General features: G+C 41.3%; 1 protein-coding gene across 1 annotated transcript in view; it reads right to left on the reverse strand.

The window, feature by feature from the left end:
• The window catches only part of cacna2d3a (calcium channel, voltage-dependent, alpha 2/delta subunit 3a), a gene marked incomplete at both ends in the record, with an annotated part of 108,392 nt that overhangs the window by 33,332 nt on the left and 59,231 nt on the right, over positions 1 to 15,829 (reverse strand). Inside the window, 8 exons of the mRNA XM_079225797.1 lie at positions 593 to 664; positions 758 to 841; positions 2,295 to 2,369; positions 2,979 to 3,059; positions 3,404 to 3,475; positions 7,880 to 7,897; positions 9,041 to 9,174; positions 12,403 to 12,481. Of these exons, the coding sequence (XP_079081923.1) occupies positions 593 to 664; positions 758 to 841; positions 2,295 to 2,369; positions 2,979 to 3,059; positions 3,404 to 3,475; positions 7,880 to 7,897; positions 9,041 to 9,174; positions 12,403 to 12,481 (615 nt within the window). The remainder of the gene's footprint in view (positions 1 to 592; positions 665 to 757; positions 842 to 2,294; positions 2,370 to 2,978; positions 3,060 to 3,403; positions 3,476 to 7,879; positions 7,898 to 9,040; positions 9,175 to 12,402; positions 12,482 to 15,829) is intronic.

Genomic DNA, 15,829 nt, shown 5'->3' on the forward strand with positions numbered 1-15,829 from the left:
GTGGTGCAGGGAATACATTATGTGGTTGTCACATGACCTGCTACATCGCTACGTGGATGTGTGTTTAAGATAAGGATTGTGAATATGCATCTGTGTACATTTGAGTGTGTGCGTGTGTGTATTAACATATTGAATGCTTAATAATCAGTCTAATGTATAATGCTCTTTACTAAACTTTGAAAATGCAAAGTGTGCGAGCGCACACACACCTGAATCTCTCTCTCTCTCTCTCTCTCTCTCTCTCTCTCTCTCTCTCTCTCTCTCTCTCTCTCTCTCTCTCTCTCCCTCTCTCCCTCTCTCTGATAGGAAAGTAGTAAAAGAGAATCATTGGGCCGCTGTCTCTCCCGTACTCAGCAGCATGTGCTTGGTGGAGATAACGGGCTCACACTCACAGACAGACACACACCCATGGTGCAGAGCAAACAAAATTGGAAACAAAATCCTTAAGTCAATCCTGTACATCACTGTGCCAAGTGTGACAACCCCCTGGCAGAGTGGATTCTCCCTGCTGAGTATTTTTCACCAGCACACCCTTTGGGACCATCAGGAAAGTGCTTCTTTTTGTGTGTTTGTGGATTTATGGATTCCTCACCCCTTTGTCAACACTCTTCTTCACCTCCATGGAGAAGGTCCCTGTCTTCCTGTTGACCATGGCATTTCTCAGCTAGCGGCACAAAGTACATACCACATCTTAAACATCAGATTTGCATTGAGAGAGGTACTGATGATGTTTAGTGCAGCTTTACAAGTGTCTCACCGTGTCATCCTTATCTTCCCATTCCACCTCAGACAGATCCACACTGCTGTAGTTTGGCTTCCTTCGCTTCTTGCCATCTCCATACTGCACGCACAGGCCCATGTGAACACGTATGCATGCACAGACAGCTACTGAAGGATACTGCACCATACTAGGGCTGCAACTAATGCAACTCATTTTTTTTTACCGTCAATTCATCTATTTTGTATTACGTATTATATTTGTCATTAAAATCACAATTTCCAAGAGCTCAATGTAACATTCTTTAATTTTTTGTTTTGTTCAAAACCCAGAAGAATTACAAAAAGATAAAGAAGATAAAAGCATAATTTGAGAAGCTGAAAGCAGCAAATAAATGATAAACAATCATGTATAAATAATGTATTTTCTTTCAGGACATGAGACAGGACAGTTAGTTTAGCTAAGCACAAAGATTGTAAGCAGGAGGAAATAGTCCACCTATCAGCACATTGAAAGCACATAAACAACAAGTTGTAGTTTTAAGGGAGTTAATTAATTTTTTGTTCAATACTGTAGCTACGCAAAATTAATTGACTCTTGGTGGTAGCTTCATACTTAACAGACAAATGGGATCTTCTCCTCTAACTCTTGACAAATCATTACACTAAGTGTATTACCTGACATGTCAAACTATTCCTTTCATCAACTGATTATTTAAGCACAGCACCTGCAATGATAACTTTTCTTCTTCATATTAAGTCAAATTTAGATTTCCTAAAGAGGAATGACCAAACTTATCGTATGTGTTTTAGCATTTAGATATCTAACAGTAAACCAAATACAACGGCCATCTACTCTCCCTCTCTGACGACCTGACTGACCCTGTTTGAAATGGACATTAAATAGACATTGAAGGCCAGACTATTAGGTTTATTATTGCTTACTATATGTGTGTACTTCTGTGTTTGTCCCCCTCTTCATTCATCTGTCAGTCAGGACAGACTCCCACCCCTCATTAGATGTTAAACGCTGTTTATTAACATCTTTAATTAGACTGCAATTAAACCATCTGTCTGGCTTCTCTTCTTCTCACATCCCTCCATATCACCCTGCACCTATTCTCACGTTAAGCAGGTTCCTTGCGCTCGTCAATCTCCCTCCCCTCCCTCTCTGCACTCTCTCCCCTCATCCTCCTGTGAGAGGAGTGAGTGAGTACAATAGAGTTAATCACAGCCATTCAGAAGCTGTATCTCTGTCTATTCACAGCGCAGCGGAGGCCTGGAACACACTCTCCTCATCTACATACCACAACGCAGCCAATACACACAAACTGCACGGCACATGGTGTAGCCACAAAACTACGCACTCATTTTCAATGTCAATCGTCATCGCAATATAAAATCAGTAATTGACTTGCCATGAACTTAAGAGTTAGTATTCCTCAGTCCCTTGTACAAAATAAATTAATATATTTGAACTTCAATCTCTGCGCCCTAAAAGGGATTGTTATAATAATGAGGTTTGTACTCAGTTAACTCGTTATAGGCATCTGAATGGTGCTGGAGGTAATACTCACAAGTGGCCGTAGATCTGGATGGGTGAGGATGTAGCCGTTGTTGGTGATTGCAAAGGCGTAGCCGTGAATACCCAGCTAGGAAGGATACACACACACACACCGAATGGATGCATGACAATCCATACTAAATTGTAAGTCTGTGCTAATCAAGCTCTTTGTAATTTTTTAATAGCAGAATATTTGTCTTTGTGGTGAAACTCACAGAACTGCATAATGCAAGGAGGGTGGTGTAATTAATCTACGCCTGTACAAATAACACGCTTTCAAATGTCAAAATTGTACCCCCAACCAAGCTTCAGATCCGAAAGTAAAAAGAATCTGCACAGGGGATGTGGCGGGGGACACCATCATAATGCATTGGTGTACATAGTGTACACTTTTCCTGTCATTATTGGACTTTAGGAAGGAGCTCAAAACCTATACAAAACCTTTGATTTATCTGCTAATGGATTTGTCATTTGATTACTGCACTGGTGGAGGAGCTGGACCGGTGTACGTGTTTTGAAGAATAAAAATCCTCTAAAGTAACTTGCCTTAGTTTTTTACTGACTCATTGGCCCAATCATTTGGTAAAAAAAAAAAAAAGAATATAAAAGGTGTGATGCCATAGAGGTGTATCTCCTATATCCATTGAGGTCTAGAATCATTTGCAGGAATGTAACTAGGTGACGTTGGGAGCAGTACCTTATATTTGGGGATGGTCTTGAGCACCTCAGAGACAGGTACATCTGTCCCAACAACCCCTAGCAGAATGCCACGGTTTCTCTGGAAGCACACACATTATGAATATTGTTTAATTGCATTTGAAAGGTTATTAAACAACACAGTATCTTACAGAGCCACTGTCCATGACATAAATCTATAGTATATATTTAATTAGTGATGCTCTGCTGTATCCTAATTTACAGACTAATCAAACATAAATTAGTTTCCATCAAAGACAAACAATTAACCATTGTTTCACGCCTAATTCCCTGTGAGTTATGCAATATGTAATTGCATAGTTTTCAATTAAGCTAAACTGCTTGTTGGAGAAAACAAATTGGGCAAACATAATGGTAGTGACAGTGCATGTGCTATTGGTAGTAAAGCATTTAATGTGCACTTACAGTTTCATTCTTGGTACTGAACACTGGCATTGCCACTGTGGTCATCAGAATCGGACCTTTACCGTCATCCAACTGAGTCATGAGGAAGAAAAGTGAAAGATAGCGATTGAGAGGGTAAGAAAGAGAAAGAGAGGGGGTGGGAGGGGAGAAGAGGGAAGCTAATGATGAAACATTATCTTTATAGTCACAAAAGAAAAGTAACTACACAACACATCGCATAGTATCACGCACATTGTATGAATATTGTCACACTCAGTAAGTGATTATCTCAAGCTGCTTTACTCTCGCTCCTTCAGTAGTGAACCTGATTGGAACTCTGCAGCAGACCTAGTCATATTATCTTCTTGAGGGACCTACAAAACTTCCATGACATGTTTTATTCATGTTTATTATTTGCCTTAAAATGTGTTCAATCACCAGCTTCCCTTTGATCTTTTGCAGAATAAGCTTATCCAAAGGCAGTGCTTCTAGTGTAGATCTGGGATCTTCCCTCCCTAAAGACTGCTGGAATAATTATGATATTTATCAGCGGCTTTCTGTATCTGATGACGATATCTATTAGAGATGAAAGCTTGACATTGTTATAAAGATACTGGAGGAAGGCTTCCCATTCGGCAAAAAGTGGTCTGACCTTGTCCACTCAGAAATGTCAAAACTGTCTAAATCCCTAAGTCCCTTGCACAGTTTATGTTTAAGTCACCACAAGTGATTGGTCCATGAAGTGCAATGTGAATCCCAGGACACAATGCACAGTTGTGTTAAGTTAGTGATTACAACAAAAAACATAAATCATGTTGCATTTGATCCTTTTCTGCTGCAGCAATCAATAGAACATGAGTCGGTTAGACTGACTTTAATATTAGATCTAGTATTATAAATCTAGAATTAGTATTTATCTCAGGGAAATACCTTATTTAACTAGTGCCCATAACTGAACATAACATACTTCCTGGACACTCTGTTCTCCAGCACTCACCCCCCTTTTACCTCCAGTAATAATAGGAAATGGCAGGAAACTGCTCGCATGCATTCTGTCTCCCTCAGACAGTGGGAAAAGGGGGATTAGTGACCTGTGCTCAGACAGCTAGTAATAGCAATCCACGACGCAGGATTGAACATCAAAGAAAGAACAAAACACATGTAAGTACAGCTTCTGCAGCGATGGACAGCCTTGCTGCTGGTGAACGGGATCGATAAAAGGACAGCACCGAGCAGAGCCTAATCTAAAAATACAAAATCTATCTCCAAGTTCAGATCTTTTGGATCATATATCATCGGTGGGCAAACGTATGGACTGACACGTGTTGTGTTTCCCCATGAGCTGTTGTTTAGCAGTCCGATCAAATGTGTACTGTATTGTACTTCAACACTAACCTAACATGCTTTTATTTTCAGTATCTGTGCATTTGGTGTAAACCAGGCTTGCCCAGCTGCTCTGGAAAAAGGCACACTATAATTAAGCAGATAACATAAGCAACCACATCTGTAGGATTCAAAGCCAACAGCACAGCTACAGAGGATCATCACTTACCCTACCCAGAAGAGGAGAGACCTTTAAACCTGTGCTTCATTATACAAACCCGGGAGAATAAAGAGACACTTCCTTGAACTCTAAAAATTCGTCCTCCAACATGACTGTGCGCCAAGTCCCAAAGGGAGTGCTCTGTATCTAGAATTTGACATATAATACATAACCTGCAACCTCTACTGCAAGGTCAGAACTCAACACACATTTAGACCAAATCTGCATCATCATTTTCTCCGTGGCTTTATCTGTATCAGTCAGAACAAATTGGGTATGTAAGTCCTTTTCCCTGCTGTCAGAGAATGAAAAAGAGCCCCTCTGGGTTCTTATACACTCGCTCCCCACTGCCACAAATACCCACACATGCCCGCACACTTGCACCCCTCAGAGGGGCTCAGATACACCCACCCTGCCCTTTGTTTGCTGTCTCGTAGGACACCTTGTAATCTGGGTTGCTTTGATAAATTGTGTCCTGGTGGACGAGGTGACCCTTGTTTCCTTGGAGACCGGCTTTAATAATGTTGGTGTGTTTAGGCCCTTGAGCCAAAGCTCCCTGTAGGTCCCTGTGAGGGAACGAACATATACCCAAAGGGGAGCAGAGATGGCACGGACATGGCACATCTATGCTTTCAATCGCTTCAGTCACAATCAACACTTTTGCTTTGAAATGTTGAAGTTTAATTTGATCCATCACACAGAGCCCAATTTGACATCTCACACTCGCAGTGACGTGGAAATCTGGTAATGAAACAACCTCATACATAAATACAACATTACTATTTATATTTCATGTTATATATTTATTCATGTATGTATTAACCAGAGCACTCATAAGAAGGTATTATTATCAAAGCACTTGATATATTTTCAATAAGATAAAGATTCTCTCAAATCAGCTGGTGGAGGCATGCAGGTCTTGCTTGTTTCTCTCTCATTTGACTTCCTTTGCTTCTCTGTTATTTCCATTCTGTCTGGGAATTGATACAATGGGGAAAATTAAATTAGGAACGAAAGTTTCATATATAACCACGAAATGCAAGCAGGATAAGAAACCATGTCTCTCTTTCTATCGATATCCGCTCCGCGTCGCTCGCATGGACAGCGCCGCAACTACACACAGACACACACACACACACACACACACACACACACACACACACACACACACACACACACACACACACACACACACACACACACACATCCTACACACAGGAAACAGCTCAGCAATAGTAAAATGTATTTGGACCAATTATGTTGTTTTTACTATTTTTCTATAGATACATAAAGTTTTCACAGCAGGGGATCAATGAGCAAAGAAGAAAAAAAAGATGATTCTACACTCAGTCGACTTAAGGCAAGAGTTGACCAATCACATTTGACCATGTCAATTGTTAGTCGGAGACATTTTGAACAGCTTACTACTTCAATTCATCATGCAACAATAATCAACTGCTCACAGCATTCTCATGTGTCTGGCTTCATCCTTTAGTATCAATCCAAATCCAAAAGTATCAATCTTGTACTTTGAACTTCAGTGCAAAAACTCTCTTCTCAACCTTGCACCCTTCTTTACATCCTTTAAGTTATCCTTCCAACTGTCTTTAAATATCTTACATATTCTCTCTCTTGCCCATCCTACACTTGTCCTTCAATATCCCCTCCACTCCATGTTCCTCCTCTCACCCCATCTCCCTCCCATCATCCCTGTGCTCCTGTGTCAGTTCATCCGACAGAGTGGGAAACAAAGCCAAATGAGGCAGAGAATGATGGATGAAGCTGGTGAGACGAGGGAGAGAGAGGGGAACAGGAGAAGAGGGGAGAGCACAGGTGGGGGGAGAAGAGCTGGAGAGGGAGACAGAGGAAGAAAGGGGAGAGGCGAGGAAGATTATTGGGTCACACTGAGAGGGATGGAGCGGAGAGGAAAAAGATAGGATGAATGGTACATCTGGAAAGATGATACACATCAGCCCAGGAACATGAATACCAGATGCACATCATTTTCCTAACACTGAGCCAATCCCAGGAGTTTTGGAAACTTCTTATCAGACACTATCACCATAAGGGTGTGTGTGTGAGGACTGTTCCGATTGGGCGCTTAGCACCTAGGCCAGTGCTGTGCTGGGATGATTATATGCAAAGAAGCAGTGCAGATTCCTCCCTAATCCCAATGATCATCTCTGACAATGTGATATCTATTTCTGTTTTTTGCTGAGCCGCTTCGATGTCAATAAGCTTGGATCTATCACACTAACAGTAATATGTCAGACATACGGCCTGCCAGCTGTCCAATGGGACTGCTCTGTGCAGCACTCTTCTGTTCCACCATCATCATCATTGTTATGATTATAGAGCTGCTCATCTCAACTCACATATGATTCACAAAACACTGAAAAATAAAACACTGAAAATAATGAAAAGGGCAGCAGAACATATCATCCCACAAGTCATTATAGGCTATTGAATTTGCACCCAAAAGATGACAAAAAGCTTTTTCTGGGGAATTCTACCAAGACGAATAACACAGGCAATCTTGTTTTTCACACCAAAGTCACAAAAGAGCAAAAACATAGCCTCACATTTACACATATGGTCACACCGCCAGCCCCGGAGATACTGGCAAAGCACAGCCAACACAGCATCACTAATGATGAATGATTGTGAGCGTGTGCACAGACGTGTGCTTGATCAGACGTGCAGAGGAGAGCGGTCAACTGAACATTTGACAACCACAATGCATGGTTTGAATCAGGAAGTTGAGGAGCGACATACGACACTGACACACAATAAAATGCCATGGGTCAGTATGGTAGTTAGTTCACCCAAATTATACCGTCATCTCGCAGAGATCAGAGACCAAAACGCACATGCACATGAAATGCACACGAACAGACACCAGGCCTCAACACAGCACAATACAGCGATGACCTCAAATCAGATTTTTTTTTTACCTTTTGTGCTTGGGGGAGCTAAAGAGAACAGATTAAGGAGGAGGGGAGGAGAGAAAGGGTCAATAAGTTTGTGGATAAGTGTTGGAATGCCTTTCAGTGCATTTTCCACTGAATGGAGTGCCAGCATCTGTGGGCGCGTAAAATCCACTGAAATTGACTTTGACTGCAACTTTAAAAACAGTGACTGTGTCAAGAGCTTTATGGCTGGGAGGGTCACAGCAGAGGAAACAACACTTAAGCTGTTCGTGTTGAATCAGTGTTGGGTGAATGTACTTTGACTGTGATAAATGGATGGGGATAATGAGGTCAAAGAGAAGGGAATAAGCAGAGAAAAAGGTAAAAGGAATATGAAGAGGATCGCAGAGAGAAGGAATCCATTTTCATGCAGTGTTGATAGCTTGTGCGTTTTTCTGCTAGAGGGCACTTGCCTTTGTCTCCTTCCATTTTTGAAGCTCTCTCTCATAGTCCATTCGAAAAAATAGTAGAAGACAAATGGCTACTATTTACTCTTTATGGCCAAGCACAAATACCAACAAAAGAGAAGCATTGTACATGCATGAAAACTCCAGTATATTGTGTGTATATTAAGGTTGAGAAGAGGATCCTATTTATTATATAAAGGCGTTATCCTTTGGGGCATTTAGGGATGATCAAGTCTGTGCCACAGAACTATAGAGTATATACAAGGAATTTAGCAATGCACGTGAGTATATGAGCTTGCTGCAATATTAGAGGAAAATTAACTGTGTCTGGCCTGGGTATGAGGTTGAGAGATCATATACCAACTCACCAATGTGCCACAGTGTGTTCTACTCATGCTACACAACTTCCAAACACACACACAGCGGGCACACTGACTTAATGGTTCCATCTGCTGCTCACTCACACTTTCACACATTCAGTCTGAGACGCACGAAGGGAAAACACAGTGTCAGGTCTCCGCTTGCATTTTATCCCTTCTATTCTCCTTTATAAATCGTTCCTGAAGATGCTAATGTACTTTTGTGTGCATTATGGATTACGCTTTCTTAGAAGAATAAACTGAAATCTTTGAATCGATCAAAGAACATTCTGGGTCCACAATCCAGTGTGTCTTTGTGTGATAAGTAAAGACTGTGGCAACTGGAATCCAGTAACATGTAAGACATGGTATCAACTCACAGTGGTGTCGATGTAGGCCTCAGTCCAAACTGTGTCATGCTCCCGGTCGATCACCTTGGGACGACTCAGCACGTGGAGATACTCCATCACATTCTCTTGCACATCTGCCAATGTGGAAATCTGAGTGAAGTAGCCTGTTGGGCAGAGAGAGGAGGAAGAGGAGGGAAATGATGATACATCATCGATGATTGTGAACAATGGACAGTCTCGTAACACACTATGCTGCCCTGAAACAGATTGGATGGACAGTCTCTGTGTCTCAAAACTTTTTCAAAGCCATCACTCCTATTTAATTTATCTCTGTACCAAAGCACAGAAACTGCATCTGATATACAGTATGGTAAGCAGCAGATATTTGCTTGATGAAGCAAACAGACACCTGGATATATGAGTTATAGCAGAAGAATACCTTGCAGTGACGTACGAGTAAGAGCAAACCAGCATGGGTTTGTGAATGAGTAAGTGGTATGTAAATGCCAAAGAAAAGCTATTTCAGTTAAACCAAATGTGATGCCATTTCCTACGCTGGTAATGCCACCATTTTGATGCTAATGTGAATGTGCAGGAGGGAATATGCTGTTATGTCAGCAGGGAGGCAGAGTTGGGACGAGAAAGAGAGGGAATCAGGACAACAGTGAGACAGAGGGAATGAGAGGACAAGATGTGAAACTGAGAATAAGGGAAAAGAGAGAGACACATTTCCACCCATCCATAAAAACAGCAAACTGCCTCCATCACCGTGAGGCAGTCAAGGAGAAAATCATAGCTGGGGGAAATAGATTTTGGAGTCATCGTTCCTGGCAACGACCTTTACCCCACAGGGAGTAAGAGAGCTGGAATCTAGATACACCACACAGATCAGTGAAGAATGCCATTTATCCTACCAAATAACTATGGATAGAATATATCACTGATAATATAATTTTAAATCTGCAACATGACAACATTTTTTATGAAGGCAAAATGTTCATACGGTATACTAACATTGGAAGCATTAAAGCCACATGATTACTGCAATCACGATAAAAACAAGACTGCACTTTCTCGAACTTGACCTGGAAGTAAACCTTGACAACTTCCCTCCTTTTCATCCTCAAAGACATTCGGTTCCGGCTATTATTCCAGCAGACAGTACAATGACAACACACACATACAGACTCGCATCGCACACAAAGCGAGCTGCCTAAGTCTCGCTGCATCGTTCATCACAGTGGTGAATGAACAATGACTGCTCCCTCTGGAAGGCTGAGGGCATCCTTCAGGCTGAGCCACCGGGGCCATTGAGATGAGCTGTGGAGAGAAAAAATGAATGCTCTCTCCTTTCAGTGACATGGTACACCTGTCGTACACACAGGATAGGGCAGTCACAGCATGGTCTGGTCAGGAGGACGGCATTAATAACGTTTTAAAGGACCTTGGTCTGGGTGATACTCAGGCAAAAAGAAGATGTCCTGATACATGGATATCCACATATACCTATGATTGTTTAACATCAAATTATAAAACCATGGGCAATAAATAGGAAATCCATACAATTGTTTTCACACGATAACAGATTATTGTTTTCCAACAACACATGCATGTATATTGTGTGTAAAATAGTCACCATTACTTAGTGCCTCTCATACATGGCTGCTGGCAACACTAGTAAGCATTCACCAACGCTTATAATTTATCTTCTGTGGAAGTAAATGGTATATGGACTTGTACTTGTGTAGCGCTTTTCTAGTCTTCCGACCTTTCAAAGCACTTGAATACTCCATGGCATTCACCCATTCACACACTGATGGCAGGGGCTACCATGCAAGGCACAGCCTCAGAAGCATTTATGTTTTTTGTGTCTTGCCCAAGGAACGCCAATCCTCTGATTGAAGGACGACCCGCTCTACCCCTCTGCCAGAGTCACACTGATAACTGTGCTATATTAGGTAAAAAGTACGGTAACTGAAAGATGACACTTCCCAAAGACAGGTCCACACACATTGGGAGAGAATCTTGTTGCCACAAAGGGTTGTCAATGCCATTTTTGACTGGTTGCCTATCTCAAGAGTACATATCATCTGTACTCTGAGGGCAGACACCAGGAAAGGGAAAGTAGATGAAGAAGAGAGTGTAGTGTGACTGGCGGTCTCACCGTGATGGACAATGAATGATAACCCTCATACACCCTCAAGGATATTTAGTTTTGTTAGATTCTGTCTTTCCAATAAAACCAACCGGTTGTTTAAAAAGAAGAGGACCGGAGTGGACCTGAGTTGAACTCGCCACGGAGTTGAGTGAAGAACACAGCGGACAGTAGACAGTTAATCAAGCTCAACTGGGCTTCGGGCAAAACCAACATCCTTTTCTTGTTGGTTGGCAACCCAAGGCATTCTCATATGCATAGCCTGTTAGTAGCTGGTACAGCCGTAAGGCTTAGCGATAATTAAATATCCTCAACCTGAAATTATTTTACTCATACAACTTGTGCTGTGAAACTTAGCACTTTGATAAAACTATACTTTGCTCCAATCAAAGGCCATAAGAAGAGATGTTGACATCACAGCCTTCAGTGACAGCATAACACTATACCTTACTTTCACCTGCAAAACCACTAAAAGTAAACCAATTTCTCTGTTGCATTTTGGAATAGAGAGGTTGACCCTGGGGAGCAGAGCAGAGGTCCTGAAGGCTAGAGAGGATGTCATTGTCACAAGCCTGAAACATCATGCAGCATACAAACACACAATTATGTAGCACGACACACACACACACAGGTCTCATCATCACCATTAACACCCTAAAACGGACTGGATGGGTTCTCTAATATCACTTCCAAGCTTAACTGTGGGTGCCCTTGTCCTCTTATCTACACACACATAAATAGACACACAGCTAAAAACACACGCACACCCCTTGTGTGACCTATGGCTTGCCGGTGTTATCTACAGCAGCCTGAGGAAATGGAGCCAGCCTGTCTCTGTCACCCACCTCTCAGCTAAATATAGAACCTGAAGGAAAGTGCTCTACGCACCGAGACAACCATGACCACACACAAAGCAACTGGAAAGTGGCGTATCTTCAAAAGAGTTTGGACTTGAGGCTTAGAGGAAGATGTAAAGCGACATATCTGGTCTCTGCAACTGGAACCAGCTGCCTGCTGTCGCATACACATGCTTTTACTGATGAGCACTGACAAACATGTCAATGCAACTACATGCACGCACACAGACACGTATGCCAAAAACCCTGAACAAATCCTGAGCTCCCGACATATTCATTTTTGCCTAGCTGACAGCAGCGTGCAACAACTTTCTTCTGCAAAAACAGATTATAAGTAGAGAAAAAGCACAGAGGGGTACGCATGTGTTGTAAGATCCCACCTTTGTTAGCACATGCCATCCATTTCAGATTATCTGCGAAGGCTGACTCTCGACCAATCAGGTAAGGGAATATGCGGACCTGCGGAGAGAAAGCAGATAGCTTATGTCAGTCAATTTAATCGCATTTTGATAGGGCCCCCACACCACCTTATAGAAGATAACACTGTCAAAGCCGGGCAGAAGGCTCAGTCTTTATCTCCCGGTGATGAGCAGGCCCTTTCTCCTTGTTTAATAGAATCGAAGATGGACTCATGGAAGACTTCTTCCTTTTAGATGTTATTTCAAATGTAAATAATTTACTTTTTTTTTATCAATTGAAGAAACTAAATATTAAGGATTAACAGATACAAATAAGTATATACAGAATCTGCAGAAGCATAATGCATTCACTTGAGAAACAAAATAAATTGCCCGATACCTAAGAGAAGCTCTCATTTAGTTGAGAGCTTGATTTCATGGAAGCAAACATGTCCCACCTCTTTAGTTTTATTCAGTTGTATTCTGGTTTGAGAGATTGCATTGTTGTTCAGACGTAAAGCCTATTCTAGTAGTAGGATAAGTTTAACCGATATGGCATGCTTCACAGATATACCATGATGCATCTGAAATGCATTCAGGCTAGCTACATGGTGTACAGGCTTCTTAGTGATGGATTAAACTAAAAAGGTGAGATGCGTTTTCTTCCATGAAATCAAGCTCACAAGTAAACCAGAGCTTCTGGCAGAATTTCTAGGTTCTATGTTAATTGAGAAAAACAGAACAGATTTTTTTCCATAGAAACCTTTCTCAGAATTGCACAGATAACAATTTCGTTAATTCAGAAAAACAGGGCAAACATTTTTTAGCGCTTCCCTAAGAATCTGCATTCAAACGAAAGTCAATATTTTGAGTTGAAAAAGCCAAATCCAAGCTTTATGTGCTCAATCCAGGGAGTCTTCTAAACTCTCTGCTGCCAAACCTCTTTTTGTCCAGTTGGCTCAGGTAGCAGGTGTTGTTGGCAGGTGCGTGTGTGTATGTGTGCACATATGTGTGTGCGTATATGTGTGTGTGTGTGTGTGTGTGTGTGTGTGTGTGTGTGTGTGTGTGTGTGTGTGTGTGTGTAATTGCATGTTGCCAGATTGGACCAGATGCAAGCCTCTGGGGGCACAGCTGCCATAGCTCCAATGCCTGCATCTTTCACTGCTTCCCTTCACCTGACAGCATGTGTCTGTTTGTGTTTGTGTGTGTGTCTGTGTCTGTGTGTGTCTGTGTGTGTGTGTGTGTGTGTGTGTGTGTGTGTGTGTGTGTGTGTGTGTGTGTGTGTGTGTGTGTGTGTGCGTGTGCGTGTATATATGTATGTATGTGCAGGCACACACATGTCTAGATTTGGCTGCATGTGTGTCTTTATTTGATTTTGGACGACTGCTCCCAGCAAAAGGTCGATAGCATTTCATTTTTGATTAATACATTATATTTATCTCGTTGTTAGTGCAGAGGGTCAAAGATGAACTCCTTGTAAATGAAATAGTGATTATAAAAGCTTTAGCTGACAAAGATATAAACTACAGACAGCTAATATATTTGCATGGATAGTGTTGGACTTTTTGTCAACTGTAATGAGTTTCACTGTGAATAAGTACAGTTGTAAGACTGTCATTTTAAACCCTCATTATCTAGACTATAATCATCTTCTATTCATACAAACCTCAGCCATTTGAATGGCATTGCCAAAGTGAACACAACACAGCTGACATGATCATAACCGCACCATGTAGGGTCGAAATAGGTGTCACAGTTTTATGTTTGAGGTTATGTGTTTTCCTTCACTGGTAGCCAAGACAGAGGTCAAACTATGGGCTGGTTATTAAATATGAAAGAGGTTTATAGCTGAGTTAAGCAAAGTGGAGATAAAAACTAAGGGGCTCAAGCCACAGCATGCAATCTTCAACCTACTTGACTGCACACATTTTACATAGTCAGGAATAAAAAGACACATGAATATACGAATATAAACGCACATACATAGAAGTATACACACTTGTGTGTATCCATACATGAACAGATGCACCAACACTATGCAAGAACATATTGGTTCACACTCCTACATTATGTATTCAGTACATAATAATAATGTATTGTCCGGCGTTAACCTTCACATAAATAAACACATAAATTAAAGACTGTGAGTACTTCAGTGGTGTGTGTATTAATGTCACACAGTTACAACTCATACTATTAAAAAGTAATAGCAGGCTATTTGTTCTGATGTTAATGGTCTCATGCAATATTTAGCATGATGTCGGACCAGGCAGGCCTACTGTTGGTTATAAAACCCCAGCTGATTTTAAATCTAGGTCAGTTTGAAGTCACATTCTGAAACCAGAACTACATCCATGAAGGTACAAAGATGACTGCTTAAATTGATTTGTTTTATATTTTGGATCAACAAATTTATATATTGCAACAATGCAACTGCTGCTGCAGTTTATACCCCAAAAATCCTTAAGCTAAGCCGTGTATTATAAGGAAGCATTATATTGAATATTTTATGGGGTGTGGTGGTAGTTTGGAGATCTTGACTTGGAAGTCAATTCCTAATGTAAGTTCATGTAAAATGTAAATTCATGTAAAAGCCGACAACTTTTTTATTAATAACTGTTCACAATCCTTTTCATTTGAATTGTTTCGACCGCAGTGGTACACAAAGCATTAGCAAATCAGATGACCCTGATAACCTTGTGCCACACTTCCTGAAGATAGCCGCTGAATCTATTTATTGTTCACGAACACATATTTTTAATCTACCATTTGTCTTTAATTAAATTCCTTATCTTCAAGTCTTCTTTTGTTCTACTATTACGAAAAGCATGTGACCCCAACATTTCTAACTGATTACAGGCCCAACAATAATCTAATAAAGTTTTTACTCTCATAATATTTTATTGGAAAATGTGGACTTTTGGAGTTTTTGGACTGATTTTAGGAGAGCAGGAAGAGATATACAGTATGTGTGTGAAAGGACAGATTTTGCTGCCCTCTGAGTTTAAGAGAGAGTGTTGCCTGTTCATGGAGCAAGGCTGCAGCCTCCCGAGGACACGGTTTGTCGGCCTAGAGGTGGATTCCAAAATTGCGTTTCTATTCAGTGAATTTCTCTCACAATTCAGAATGGGAGCCAAGGCCACAGGGACACTCTGTCTCCTAGGACTCATGGTATTACCAGCCTTGGTCATTATGCTGGCCCTACTACAGATGCACCTGTTGCAACTCTATCTCTAGTTTTTGGAACGGAACCCATGCAGTTCCCCTTACATGTTGCAGAGGCAGTTATGGTTAGGCCTTTGCTATTGGGACAACAGAAACAATGTTAGCAAAGGACGAGGACAGGTGGCAATAGATAAAGTATGGGCAGTACACAAAGTACAGGGCACGAGCAGGTTGTTGTAACGCA

Source organism: Taurulus bubalis, assembly GCF_910589615.1.
Source record: "Taurulus bubalis genome assembly, chromosome: 11".
Classification (NCBI taxonomy): domain Eukaryota; kingdom Metazoa; phylum Chordata; class Actinopteri; order Perciformes; family Cottidae; genus Taurulus; species Taurulus bubalis.